The 16130-nt window shown below is 30.9% G+C and overlaps 1 protein-coding gene across 1 annotated transcript; it reads left to right on the top strand.

Annotated features, from left to right (window-relative positions):
• Positions 1-1558: 1558 nt before the first annotated feature.
• LOC132716878 (uncharacterized) lies at positions 1559-15019 on the top strand. Its single transcript, XM_060700211.1, has 3 exons — positions 1559-1995; positions 12485-12688; positions 14114-15019. The coding sequence occupies exons 1-3, from the start codon at positions 1979-1981 to the stop codon at positions 14340-14342; spliced, it is 450 nt and encodes a 149-aa protein (XP_060556194.1). The 5' UTR covers positions 1559-1978; the 3' UTR covers positions 14343-15019.
• Positions 15020-16130: the final 1111 nt, after the last annotated feature.

Genomic DNA, 16130 nt, shown 5'->3' with positions numbered 1-16130 from the left:
AAAAACATCATATATTACCATTTATACGTGATGAAAGAATATGTTCACCTAATGGTGTAACATACAAAATCACTTAACCCTCGAGTTACATTTACAACATTTCCTTAACACTAGAAATTTGCGTCAATAATCCCGGTGGACCAGAGAAATATAACAACATCAAGCTGGGTTAAAAGCAATATTCTGTTAATACGAATTCCGTATATTACAAAGTACCGTTCAATGGGGTAGAAAGGAAGGAGATAGCACTGAAATAATATTTTATACTTTTTTAAAAAGATCTAAAATATATAATGGTTTGACTCCTAGTTATAAGAAAATGAAATAATAAAAAAATGTGCAAATAAGCATTATTGACACAAAAACCGTGTATGTTTACATTGTTAAAAAACTTAATCATAGTCCGCGTTTCAATTCTGTCCTTCGTGAAAAAATTAACATTCTTGTTAGTATGGGCCTTTAATTTTAAGGCCTAAATTTCGTAAATCAAATTCTAAAGTAATAAGAAACGGGAAAAAACTTATTTACTCAAAACAGTAAAGCATAGCAACATGATAATAATTGCTCAAAAGCAAACATCAGGCAAAGATAGGAAAAGATAAATAGCAGCTAGAAACAGAATAATTAGGTATAAAAAATAATCAAACTGGGAGTTTTATTTTTTTTTGTATGAGAAAACGATAACGACAGAAGAAGAAAAAAGAAATGAGCCGCGTCACGACAAAACCAACGTAATGCGTTTGCGACCAGCATGGATCCAGACCAGCTTGCGCGCAGTCTGATCAGGATCCATGCTGTTCGCTTTCCAACCCTATTACAAGTAAAGAAACTGATAGCGAACAGCATGGATCCTGATCAGACTGCGCGGATGCGCAGGCTGGTCTGGATCCATGCTGGTCGCAAACGCACTATGTTGGTTTTGTCGTGACGCGGCTCAAATCTGCATTTGTTAGTAGTAATTTTCACCTAGTGAAATACAAATATGTTCAAAAAAGGGCAACTTCTTCAAAATCAAAAACTAACTCAGCAGAAGAAAACAGATTAAATACATTTTATTAGATACATGAAAGCATTGCAAAGACAAAATATTAGGTACTGTAAAATTTGAATTTTCTGTTAATAATAAACATTGACTTAAGAGCCACGTGAATGTAGTCAAAGGCAGTAAAATTGAAAATGCTGCAGACTCGAATTGGTCTTGCATTAGATAATTTTCATTCAAATACAAATGGTTTTTCGACCCTTTTACAATCTTAAAATAGTCAAAAATGGAAACGTAATGCCAAATAAGATAATATTGCAGACTCGGTTGATAAAAAATTGTTCGTGGACAGTAGTTTGACATTGATCCTCATATTACATGTTGTATGCATGTTTGAGTGAAAAAAAAATATGTTGTTGTTGTTGTTGTTGTTGTTAGTAAATGCAAGCTACCGTACGTGTTCCATACCACTCACCCACCTCCTCCCCGGCACCGCAATGCAATAAACTATATATCGACCACTGTTAGCCTCTGTATCAGACCATATATAGAAAATATAAACCTTGAAATGTCAGTGCAGTCTTTATCGTAACACATGTTACTAGTGGTTGTCACAAATATTTCAAGCGTGACACCTGAAACTTTCGCCATCCTACCGCATTTTTTACTTTATTCATTCGGATAAGATGGTTATCTGTTGTGGTATTTAAATAAACGACTCTTTTTTCGAAAGCATGGTATAAATGGCATAAGTTATCTTGATTAAGTTATATTACACTCTCATTTAAACTTGGCTAGATCTAAATTATTTTATTAATCATTTACGACTGTGACAGTCTGTCGTGATAGTTGTGTTTCTGGAAGATTAAATAAGAAAAATTAAAATAAAAAGGCGAAAGTTGTAATAATAAAAAAACGCGGGAAAGTGATTTATTGAACGAGAATTAAAAAAAGGATTTAAATTTTTATTTATTTAGTTGAAGATTATAAGCTAAAATGGCACGTAAAGTTCCGTAAGTATTTATTTAAATATCATATATAAACACTTTTACAATGGTATATCAGTGAAACATGTGGTAGCCTTTATTTACATTTACATTATACTATACTTAAATGTACATGTTGATATTTGTTAAAATAGTTTGCATTCTTTATAATCTTAATTACTTAATTTCAGCTCCAAATTTAAGGTGTTGAATTGAAACATTTTTATGTGTTATTTAAGCAAACTGGTTTATTACGTTTCGTCAACGAAAGTTTTTAGTTGTTGTTATTATTGTTTGAAGCAAATTCTTTGATTTCACATTATCAAAAGGTTATGTTATTAAGAAATAAGAATGTAATATACACAAATAAGTACGTTGATTGCAAATCTTTAAAAGTATGTGTTATTTCATTAGATATCCAGTTGTTTCTTAAGGGTAGGTGGCCCGTGGGATTACAAGTGTGTGAACTATATTAAACCACAAAGTGCAGATCAAAAGTAGTCAGTACACAATGACCGCCGTCTGATCATGGTCTGCACTTTTTTGCTATTCGGTCAGTACATATTATGAAATAAAGATTTTAAATGGTTTTGTCCAGATTAAAAGGGTTAAACTGCTTCTGTACATAGATAAACATATCATTCACTTAACGACCCAAAGTTTTAATCTTGTTCAGGGAGTATTTAACACACAGTTTATCAGTCCGTTTATCTATGAATAGCCAATGTTTATAAAACAACTTAATTAATGCGTCATTGATATAAATTAAATTTGGTATGCGGCTATCTAGGGCAGTACTAATTAATTCTATACTAAAACATTGTTTGCATTCTAAACAAAATGATAAAGAAAAACATGACATCATTTGGCTAACAGCAATAAGTACATTTTTGTATATACATGACAGCGTATCACCTGTTATTGAACTCGTTTTTTATTCGCATAGTTTATTTAAAATTATATATGTTTCCTGTTGAAACATATATTTATATCATCGTAAAACTTCAACAGCTAACATGGCAAAATGGACCTTGTAACCCTAGTGTGCGCTTAAACGCTCCTTAAGCTTAAATATACAATGATTAAATGTTTTATATGTGAATGTACTGTAAAAGTAGTCGGATTAAAGCGTTCGGTCTGCCCGTCATGCTGTTATACTTAATCAGACTCAATTGATTTTAAGCACGGATATTGGATACTGGTGGTTTGATATTATACTACCTACTCAATAAATCAATCTAACATCAAGGTGTTTGACTTTTTCCGCGATTTCGTTTCTTCTTTTGGCGAATAAATTACTAACTTACAAGCACAAGTTGATGTTGAGAAATAGTATTTATGATTATTAGGACCAGTAAACTCTAGCGTTGCTTAGAATATTTTCAAGAACTACTATTCCCTTTGCACATGAGTGTTGGTTTGAGTTTTAATTTTATTCCTATATCAACAATATTTCTTTTTGTGGACCACAGTGTCAACTTGTCTACTTTTTATTGATTAGACGAAAAATATATATTGAGGTGGTACCTCGTCTAGTCGCATTATTGACACCAGATTGGCCAGTGTTAGAACAATTCTTTTGATTTTGATAGCCATACTGAGATACTATATGTACCATTTTTATAATGGTACACGGCTGAACATTAATCCAGCAAATTATAGCTGAAATTAAATATTTCATTAGCTTAAAATAATTAGTAACATCTTTAATGGATCCAATCTCTTCAGTACCATAAATGCTTCTTGTTCCACATCCAGTTTTTTACTGTTCCCGCGCGGTGCTCAACTGGGTGACGTTTCGGTGGTTCTTTGTAACTAAATACAGTTAAGGCTACGTTCCATGCACGGTGATTTCCCTTGTTAACTTTTGTTCTTATATTGTAAAAAGAGAATAAAATGTATTATTGCAAACAGAGAATTTATTTGATGAAACATGTTGAGGAATGTTAAAAATGCCCCCACTAGATCGATGATTATCATAAATTAACGTCATTTTATATATTTAATACGCCACAGCTGTCAAAAAGAAACAAAAATTAACGACATACATGTTCGTGCATAACTATAAGTGTCAAAATTGTTTGACTTCGCATGTCTCTAAATAGGTAAAACAAGATATTTGTGTCTAATACTGACTTCCACTGACACAACGGACATAGATACAAACGTTTGTGTATAAAAAGAAGTATATGATGTTAAAAAGCCAATTATAAAAAGACAAAAGTGAGAAAATAGATCACTAGTGAACACATCTGTAACTTGGTGAACGGTCACGGTGTTAATGTCTTTACAATATTAGAAGTATACGCTGAAGTTGAATCGTCCAATATATCTTTTTGACATACATGTATAAATCTATGTCAAAGTCGACACTTCTAGGCTTTAGGTAGTTGGCCTATATTATTCATATTTAAAATTGCTATTTCTTTATTTTTTTATTTTAACTGTTTAATAGCCGGTGCAAGGGGTAGCATAATTATATTTAACACAGCCGCAATAAAACTGTGCCTGAAATATGTTCTATTTTGCTGAGTTTGGTGATCTTAAAAGCATAACCTCAGATTCTCTTTCTAAATTCCATTTTATTTAGTTCTGCCCATTGTTTTTACGTTTAGTGCACACGCATTCTTTTACTTGGGGACCATACGCCGCTTTTCATGGAATGGCACTTCTGAGTCACATTTAAGGTTCCATGATAACCGCTGTATGATCACATCTGCGGATGTTTCTAAAGACAAAATTACACCTTTTCGTGTTTAAATGTTGAATTCTGCTCAAGCCGGTGCTAGGGGGCGCGGACGGTAACTTGAACGTTCCAGTACCGTCCATGAACATGCTAAATTAAACCGACCCTGCAACATTTTCAATTTGGACGTGTTCTATATCTTAAACATCTGCGGATGTTTCTAAGCGCAAAATTTTGCCATTTTACAATTAAACCGGTGCTAGTGGGTGACGACAGGTTTTTGCAATTACCGCCACCATTCATTTAACAGACTCAATTAAACCGAGCCTCAAACAAACATTTTCAGCTTTGCCGTTTTGGCTTCCTTTAAGGATTCCGTTATTCTCTATCTAAAAGTTTTCAATTTTGACTTTAAGAAGACAAAACTAGCACTATTCTATATTCATTTTCTGCATGATGATGTTTTTGTGTGCAGTGATATGCAAGATGGTTTACATGACAGCAAGTTCTTTCTGGTATTTAGTCTGTTTCTTTCTTTTGTAACCAAATGTCCATCTAAGCAAATATGGGATGTGAAGGGGCATATAGACTGAGATTGTGTAAGACATTGCAATAAAAATAGTTTTTTAGGCAGGATCATGAAATCTTTGTTTTAGGCCGGTCCGGATTATTTTGCTCATATTTTACATACAATTATATATTACATTTTAGAGAAAAAAAAATTGATCTCGACTTACAGTTGTACATTTTGAAACATTAAGATGACATGATGTGCTGTTAAGCACATACGTGTATGAATTTTAAAAAAAACGTATAGACATAAAGTTGTCTAAAGCCTAGGGCAGTCGCATTATCGTAATGTATATTAGATGTATACTATTAAACCAACAAATAAAGTTTAATAATATTAACCATAATTATTTTCTTAATTTCTACGTAACGCAAATACTGACTCATCTTTGTTTTAATGTACGTCTATGGATAAATAGTAAAAACGGTATTTTTGTATTTTTATAACATAAAATATGCATGACGTATCAATGCCTGACAGGTAAAAAAACGTGAAAACATCGGGGACATTTTATTTTCTTAAAGGAGTATTTGTATTGAAAGTGAAAGCGGTTTAAGTATTGATTCAGTCATATGTTGATAGAAGGTTTATGGTTTACATAAAACGCCCATGTGTTCTTCCGCACGATTTACGAAATGAAAATGTTTATTTTGTATTTAAGAAGGTTTGCCTTATATGGGTATAATACAAAAAGCACACACGATTTACGTATTTACCAAACACTCTAGATATTTCATTTTCCTCAAATGTTTAATGAACGCACCAATAATTATGTGTAATTGACATAAGATTTGTTGCAATTTTGTGATAAATTAAATGAATTTAAATTGAAATTTCGGGTTTTATGAAACTTACGTACTGAAGAGTTTTTTTTCTGTGTAAACGTTGGTTTGCAACGAAAGCTATTTGTGGTAAAAGATCTAAGAAATCCTAGCACACATTTAATTGTAATAATAATTTAGTTTGGATCAAGTTACGAAGCAAATGATGAAAGTATATGAATTTAATTTGGTTTGTTTTATATAGTAACAATTTAACAATTGTTAGTTTCAATGGTGTTGTACAATTTCTAAACAATTGTTTGATTTAAAGTTGTAGTTTTGCAAGAATGCCTTTTGCTTGCACTAAATTTGCATAAAATGAATACCGTAATAGTACGTATGTGAAATAAAAATGTATACTAGTATTACTATTATGAAATATGTATTACTATTACCAAGTCTGTAATACTATCTCCAATTGGACATTACTATTTCCACGTATGCATCACTATTATCAAATGTGCATAACTATTACTAGGAATTATATTTATTTTTATTTATGACAAATATTACAATTACTTAAATATGTAACCGCAACTAAAACTGTATCACCATTACTAAAATCATGAACATTTACCAAAAATACTTTGGACTATAATTAAATTCATATCATCCGCTTTATTGCAGTTTATTTTATTAGTGTTATCATCAATAAGGCAACATTCTTTGCCATTGATTCATTTTTGAATGAAATATGTTATTTTATAAACTTAGAGAATATTTCTTTCACTTAAAAGTATTTTAAATACTTTGAAGGCATTGCTATTACTAAAGTAATGCATTCAGCCATTTGCATTATACTAAATATAAATTATACATGTATATCAAACGATCATTTGACACATCGTCAAGTACATGATAATATCTTATTATAAATTACATCATTTTTGTTCTGTTCCTTGTCAAATCGCTTCAAGGGACAATTCAACGTGAAATTTTAACGTTAGTGTATCTGTTTTACGTGGTAAGGTGCTCTTTTGAAGTCACTTTTCAGCCACGTACATGTTCACATTTATTGATCTCCTAAACCGCTGGTGGGTTAATCTACTGGCCTTGCAATGACACAAACATGCTTGTTCCCTTATCTGCATTATATTATGAAATCACTTAATTATCCAACAGAAAATCACAAACAAAATTACTAAAACATTATGCAATCAGGTCAAAATATCAACAAACATATCAGGAAGATAACATAGGTTAATCAACTGACACTATCTGAAATTATATAACGACTTAATTTGGTCGCCATTCACATTAGTACAAATATTTTACTGTTTTTATCTTCGCACCATGACTCAAAGCAAATATATATGTTTAATATGCACAAAACATGTAAATGAGGACATAATCTTGCTTTAAGCAACATATTTAACATTCTGTACTTTTCTCACCTTCCAATGACCTTTTGTCACATAGTTTATTTTAACCACCATTATGATTTCATGACAAATATTTAACTTATTTGCTTTTTTTTTCTTTTCTTTCCATTTGATCGCCTTTTCTAAAACATTCTAAATTATATCTTACTTGATCCTATATGGCACCGATCTGTATTGGCATATTACATTGTATTACATTTTATAACTCGTAGGCATGTTTAAGAATTGCACAAGAGGCCACTAAACGGGTTTGAATTATTGGAGTCTACTCATCTCTTAGCTCAAGCAGATGGGGCGGTTAGTCAAAATCATCTTTCCTGTTTTAGCGCCATATGACCGTTATTGTGTTGGTGCGCCGTAAAGCCAAAAATTTGTGACTTTTGCGGATGTGACTTGAACATGTTCGTCGCGCATTGTTACGATGGTTTTGGGTTTTCACGTTGGTAAAATAGCGGTAAATAGGTAAAAAAGACAGGATGTCAGTTTAAGACATAATTGTTGTTTTGTTATGATATCATTGAAGCGGTAACATGATAAAGTATCAGTATATCTTAATTGATTCGTGCGATTCTTTTTTAATAACATAATTTCTTGATATATCAATATGATAAATTTGATAACTAATACTAGTAATTTGTGTTACAAAAGTGACAAAATTCGTCTCGTCCGTCTCGTTTTTCATCTATTGATTCAGAAAATTGATGTGATTAAATCAGCAGGCACCAAATGAACAGCTTCAGTAACTAATCATTAAATTACTGATTCAAACAGTATGCAATATATATTCATAAAATTTTCATAACGTTGATTGGCCATGTGTTATAGGTAAACACAGGGGAACTAAGTATATCTAAAGTCTTTACTTTATTCGTCCGTAATGTTACACTATGTTAATGTTAATTGCTGCTGAGTTTTGCTTAAGCCGGTGCTAAGGGGCCTACAAAGAATAGGCTCAATCACAGAAAGCTTCTTTAGCATGGTCAATTTTCTAATTAAATATTAAGCCGAATCAAATTCATTTTTAAACAATACAATATCAAATATGATCGTCCAGACTGTGAAAAAACAAATATTTTAATTTCTATGAATAGAGAAATATACATATAAAGTATGGATATCCGCTAAAAATCGACGGTATTACAGAAAAAATACATCAAACATAGAAATATCATACCGACATATATACGTTTATAAATGATTAATCTTTATCGTAATTATACTTCTATACAAACACAAACATTGCTAATAGTTATTTCATCATGTCACAGATGTGAAAGAGAAATAAATAAACTAAAATGCAACATACGATTCATGAATAGCTAAGGCACGACTTGTGAAATGCTTTTTAGAGTTCAAGTTTCATAGCTATGATTGCAACATATGTGGGAAGTAGAAAATTGTATCAACATTAACAATAAAACATAAGACAAAGGGCAGATTTTTCGTCGAATAATATTTGAGATTTTTAGATTGTATTCTCCGATCTACTAGATTAAATGCATGCTCAATAAGTTCTATAGTGAAATTGGAAAACGTTTTACCTACCAACATAGTTTTTGGGGTTCTTCAGTACATATGATTTTGTTAAGAATGATTTATTTTTGTCATTTGTTCTCCACCGCTATTACAAGTGAAGTATCGGGAATAATTGACAGTTTCATGCGGAGAATGGTAACACTGTTTAAGCACATAGACACAAATATTATTTCCCTTTTGTATATTACTTTAATACTGTTACAAAATGTATGTTATTAATGTATGTAATAAAACCCGCGTTACAAACAGTTCTTTTGTTAGCAACTTAGGTTATAAATTTGCCCACACGCCAACGCAAAAATGATACCAGTTACTGTAGGTATCACTGTGAATTCTAATAAATACCTCATGAAATTATTTATCGTTTCGTATTTCAAAAAATGGAATATCATTATTAGCTATTATATCAAATACTAACTGATAAACTCCCACCTGTCATTCCACGCGTTGTTTATTTATGGTTTAACCACTACCATATATGGATATATCATTATATACACTGAACGTATTACTCAAACAATTTTGATATTTAAATCACATTTCGAGTTCAGTGACTTTTCTACAATATAACATCACTTTAAAGCTGCATGCCTTCTGATGAATGAGAAATGTAGGAAAAGTAAAACGATTTAAAATTCAAGTAATAACTTACGCGTTATGAGCGATAAATGACTGATTTTGCAAATACACTTAATAAACATCTCATGTTTCAATAATTATCTTTAATGGTCAGACTTATAAGTAATACCGAAACAAACCAGAAAAATGTCTACTTTTTAAATAAGAAAATTTGCATTAAATCTCCATCATTTTTGTAGCATTGCCGATCTCATCAGCTACCAAAATACCCCCTCCCCAACACCGGTCCTCCTTCTAAGCAACATCTGTCCGAATCCGATGCACGCCTTATAACCTTATGAGTCGGGAAGTTACTTAATGGTGCAATGGAAGAGTTAGTGATTGTTAAAAATGTTGCTTCACCAAATTTCACCATTCCAACTCAGTGATAAATAAGAAACTTACGCCATTTGTTTAAGGACAACAAAACCTTCATTAGTAAACATGTGTTTTTTATACATCATTGTATTAAATGCTGGACGACATTCTTCTTCTTTATAATGCGATTTATTCGTGTACACGGGGTCAATGACCCTATACAAATAGTGAAAAGTCATCCCTGTAAAATAAACTTAAACGTTGATTTTAAATATAATGATTTATAATGAAGAAACAAACTCTTAGGTTTTATATGTTTACTAGAGCAGGGCAATTCGCAATGTATCTTACAACGGAAAGAATTGTTTTTCTTTAAAAATAATTATATATGAAATAATCCTTTACGCGCTAACAAAAATAAAACTTATAACGTAACAAAATTACAATGTCATAAATTGCTCTAAGTTACTTCAATCGTACTCATCTTAAAACATTGTTTTCGATATTTCAAAACAGTAAAACTGTGTTATCTGAGAAGATGATTAAATCTTACATTTGTTTTATAGCCATTTCCTGCTTAAGGCGATATGAATTACACTTAACATGTTTAAAATGTCAAAACGATATTAGAGTTTATCGTGGCATAATCATGAAAACATTAACAATAATGGTTCGCGTGTTACAGCATAATATAGCGGTCACATTTTAGTTTGTAATACTTTCTTATACTTTTTCTGACATAGTGAGAACAATGCTTAAATTTGTCAATGGGGGACATTAGTGAATAACCTCCCCTGAGTACTCCCTATAAATAGATAGGTCCTAAGCAATTGGATTACTCGGACTTTATCGCCTATTTCTTTGTAGCAAACTGAATTAATTAGGGCTAATTATTATCATTTGTAATATTCAGATTAAATATTGCGATAAGATGTAGAATCTGTTGACATAAATGAAACATTTTTTACTTATTGTTTACATATTTGTTGATGCATGTGGAAATAATTGATTAAAACATATCAACCTGTCTTACATAAAACTCAACGATAAAACCAAAGGATTCCAAATATTTGGACCTACTTACATTTTGGTTAACCTTGGTTTTTATCAAGGGAAGATAATCCAACATTGTCCCTCATTATAGGCAGTAAATTTAAGTACTAGTACTATATTCATTATAATTATTAAAACTATTTTTAGTTATCTCTTAATCATATATTACCATTGTCTAAGTTTCATTTATAATTGGTCACCAAACTTTACAACCTTTGCCAACAATCTATGATTAATGCTTTTGTCATGCCATATTGTTCTTTTATTGAGAACCAGACTTTAAACGTAATAGTAAATGTCAAGGTCATTAAGAATAACATTGGCCTAAGTTAGCATTGGTTGTCAACTTCGATGGAAGAACAAAAATGATGCAATAAAACAAAGTTCTTTCTATTTTAACTTCATATTCTAATTAAAGATATTATAATTTGATTCTATTTATAGAAACACACTATACATGGCAAAGTGAATGTTTTATACATGAAATAATTGATTTTAAATGAAGACATATGACGGCTATAAATTACGTTTTTACATCCTGGCAATTGATATAAAAAGGAAATTTATATCACCCTTTGACGACATATTTAAATTCAAATTTATCGTCTGCTTTGAAATGCGCGCGAACTGCTCCAATGATCGCGTGTTGATAAAGACATACAAGTTGCGCGTTCATCTGTTACTGATTATTTTAAATTAATATTGCAACATGATCATAGAGAAAATTTTATTACATTTTACACGTTTTAGCAACTTTTAATGTAAAATTGGTGAATGTGCATTTCAGTTGTTGATTTCCGGCATAATTTCATAGTGAAATACAATAGATATATATATAAGTGTTTGCACGCATCTAGATTAATTTAGTCCTTGGTATGCGGGAAGTGACGGGTTCAATCACGGACGGGTTATAGTTTAGATCTTGAAGCTTTCTTGATTGTCGTCGCTCAGTATTATGGGTTTGGTGACGTTTATCAGCACGTTAATATCATGTGACTAGTGATTTGTCCACGTGATGCCACACGCTATGTAATTAAAATATTGTAAATGGGAACGATAAAGCAATCATTCAATCAATAAAGCAATCATTTTACTGACGTAACATTTTTTTTTTAATTATCGAGATATGAAGAAGTGCTTTTCCATCTAGTTTGCTTTAATTTTTAAATGTTGTGATTCTCGCGCACAAAGATCAAATGTCCACTTCCGAGGACTTTAGTACTTTGCATTCTTCATCATTTAAATACGAAACAATTTGAATGACTTATTGTTAAGCAGAATAAATAGCCCAAAATAAGCTTTTTTCACCAGCAGTTAACCCTAAACCTTCTGGAACCTTAGCTAGCCCTTGGCACAAGTATAGAGCTAGGCCAGCCTTCACATCTGTGCTCTTTGTCGACTGAACATCTTTACATTTTCATCTTGATATTCCTAAAAAATCATAGTTGACTTATCTATAATGAAAATAGTCCAAGTCCATTAATGTCATTCAGCTTGTAAAGGACTAATGTTTGATTTTGGCTTTTTTCAGAGATGAAGTACAAAAGGTGTTCGACAAATACACAGTTAACTTTGTCCGAAGGCTGAACAAAGACACTGCGTTACAGATGTTTCAGAAGGAATTCCAGCTTGATCAAGATAGATCTAAACTTATGTTCGAAATGTTCGATAAAGACGGCAATGATATCCTTAGTGCCTGGGAATTCTATCTATTTTATACTACCTTTGGATATAAGTAAGTTTATTTATTTGAATTCTGCGTAAGCCGGTGCTAGGGTGGTGACGGTAACTGTAACTTGCACTTTTCGGTATCGTCAGTCGGGATTCTGCTTTACTCTTTTTTAAGTAAGATATGAAAGTTGTATGAAGTTTGTATGTACGTTTTGAAGTTATATAAAAGCAAAGTTCTGTAATTCTATTAGAAAGTTATTAGGTTGTATAAAAGTTTTTAAACTATATGATAATTTCAGATTTTATTAGTGAATTGATTAGTTATGTAAATAAATTTATAACACCTGTTGTTAAATTTTAAGAAGGCTGTTACATGTGGGATGTTAAGTTATGCAATAAAGTTGTTTATTTATAGTTAATATTCCATAACCAAAAATAAAACACTTTAAACCTCTTTATCAAGTAAAGAACAAAAAAACTAATTTTACCAAATAACATGCATTTTGTAAAATTGTTCAACCATTATCAAAGGATTTTAATACCAATGTTTATAGTGACATGGCCGTTTGTCAAATGTCTATGTTTGAGTGAAAATAGTCCATTCTCACAGTCAAATGTCTTACTAATGGCAAACTAACCTTTCTGGTCGAGGAACTATAATTTAATTGAAACACGATATCTAACTTTAATGTCACATAGACCCTATTTTTCTTGAAATGTGCTTTGCCGCGAGCGAATCACGCAACGTCCATTAGACAATAGTGTAACTCAAGAGTCGTTCCCATTAGCGTTCGACGTTAAAGTAAAATGAAAAAGATATCTAGATTTTACAAAAACAACACAATTTACGTGTTATTTTAGAATGGTTGTAATTGCAAGTGTCACAATGATATAACAAAATATGTTCGCTAAACTTAGTTTAATTTGCTTGCATTGTTACTAAAATGTCATTAAAGCTTGTTTCAAATTTTATTTGTACATCCATAGTTGAACAATAAATAAATTTTAGTTACTGACTGGTCAGACAAGCGTTATTTAAGAATGTATGGTTAGTTCTAAACCAAATATACAAGGGATGGGATTTTTTATAGCAAAATGTTTAAAGAATGACTTATAAAAAAATCGTTGTAATGCATTGTGTTATTATAAAATCTGTTGTTGGTGTGTATCTTTACTTCTTTTAATGAATTGCCAGTTGCACTTTTGTTGTCAGTATTTTAAACTTATTTAACATTTTAAAAGATTTCTTATGAACCGTGCATGTTTAAACTTTGACGTACCGTTTATTTTTGTTTAATTACATTTGTATTTACTTTGCTGACTAAAATACAATATTGTGTAACTTTGAACACTATACAACAGCAATACGAAATAAGATAAGGTATTTTCTGTCACATCCTGTAACTTCAATAAGAATAACCTACTTCTAAATAAAGATGGCATTATTGAGTTATAATTTCTTTGACAAAGGTGTTTTTTTCATTTTCAGTTCCAACGAATATCTAGACAGATTCGAAAAGTTAGATGACGGTAAAGGTACAGCCGATATTGCCGGTCTTTTTGACTTTCTTAAAGAGTTAAAAACTTTAAGTGGCCGTGCATTTGAAGACGAAGAAGTTGAAAAAGCTGTTATGGGATGTGCGGGCGACAAAGATCGATCAATTGATAAGAAAAAGTTCATTGAACTCGTGTGTCGTATAAAGTTGACACGACATTGAGGAACATATATTAATAATTAGATGGTTGTGACTTAACAACTTTTCACGTGCTGTAAAAATGAAAGCATTGTGAAGTGTATTGATAGAAAGGGGCAAATTTGAAATAATTTTTACTATGGAAATATATTTGTACTGATTTGTGACCAACGCAATATCCTTTTTTATTTTATTTTATTGTCCTTTTTACACGGAGAAATATCACTGTAATGGAAGCAACAACAAAACGCAAAGTTTAAGTTAAATTGGCATAATACTTCACATGTGCCGGGAGAACTACAGAATGGACGGGAGGTGTTGAAATTTTACCGCATGTTGTTTAAAAGAAATTTCATTAGTTTTATAATGATACTATTGTTTATTCTAGACTTCATTTTTGTATTTGTTCATAGCAAATTCAATTTGTATGTTACGTCAAAGGCAATAATTGCATTTCCATCTAAATATTTATTTATGATTATTTTGACATTCAACCAGAAACTGTGACATTCATTGTGATGTATGTTTGACATTCCATCTATGTTTCGTATATGTTACGTTATTAAACTTTTTTATTCATAATTTATTTAATTTGTTAATTATTGTAAAGCATATTTTTCATTCATTTGAAATCATACTTGTTCAATTATTTTTTTTACATCTGTCATCTTTCTTTAGGATAATAAACTTTTCAAAGCTTATGTAAGATGCGTTTTTGTTTCTTACCCTAAATGGCTTGCATTTTCTACAAAATAAGAGAACATCCTTTTTAAATCAGCATGGTGACAGTCTAGGAAAACAAATAAAATGTGATAAACGATTACTTTAAACAGCATCCACTTTCTTAAGGTTCATGACAAGTCAAGAAAGAAATAAAGTGCATGCTTTGCTATTATAGTCGAATCCAAAACTGCCAATGAGAGATATGAACCAATATAGGCAAGTGGAAATTTTGTAGATGTCATTCGAGTAAGGCGTTTGCCTCTCAACACAGGGACGTTGTTAGATCATGATTAAGAAAATGTTAAGTACATAACGTATCATTCAAAACGACAAATACAAACAAATACACATAAATACTCACAAATACATGTACACATAAATACACATAAATACACACAAATACACATAAAAACACACAAATAAACACAAATACACATAAATACACACAAATACAAATACATTTTACAATGAAGACATATTGAAAACGTATGACAAAGTAAAGTTACTTTAACAAAAGGAAAAATACACAAATAAGTATGTTGAAAACGTATGGCAATGTTTCTTATCTGAATCAATTTATTACTATATTTAAATCAATGTTACATAAATTATATCATAGATGTTATATAATAATTGTTTCTTTCTGTCTTATTTAATTTTTCCTAAATCATTCTAAAACATTTTTCAAAATTCAAAAATCTTTTGACGGACCAATGAAACCTATAAGACAAACCATTATGAAAGTAAGCAACCGATATGCTGTCACATAGTTTTATTGATTGCAAATCTGATTAATCATCTTTATAACCATTCGGCATTAAACCTAAAATAAACATAAAGATATGTATTTTCTTACATGCCAATAACTAAATGATGCCCATTTTGTCGGTGCAAATGCCATATACTCCCATAAAATCAGCTAGTAATTATTCTGAAAAATCGATATAGATATTCAGTTTAAAAATACAGACGTGTAGCAGAAAGGTCGGTATGTGACTTGTATTTTTGATAATCAGTCAATTATAATTGTACATTTTGGATGATACGAAATCATATATCAGCTTCATATTAAGTTGGCATTTGATCATG

Source organism: Ruditapes philippinarum, unplaced genomic scaffold, assembly GCF_026571515.1.
Source record: "Ruditapes philippinarum isolate M1 unplaced genomic scaffold, ASM2657151v2 ctg9166_1_1_1_1, whole genome shotgun sequence".
Lineage (NCBI taxonomy): Eukaryota > Metazoa > Mollusca > Bivalvia > Venerida > Veneridae > Ruditapes > Ruditapes philippinarum.
The sequence above is the reverse complement of the archived record's forward strand: the minus strand, read 5'-3'. Positions and strand labels throughout refer to the sequence as shown.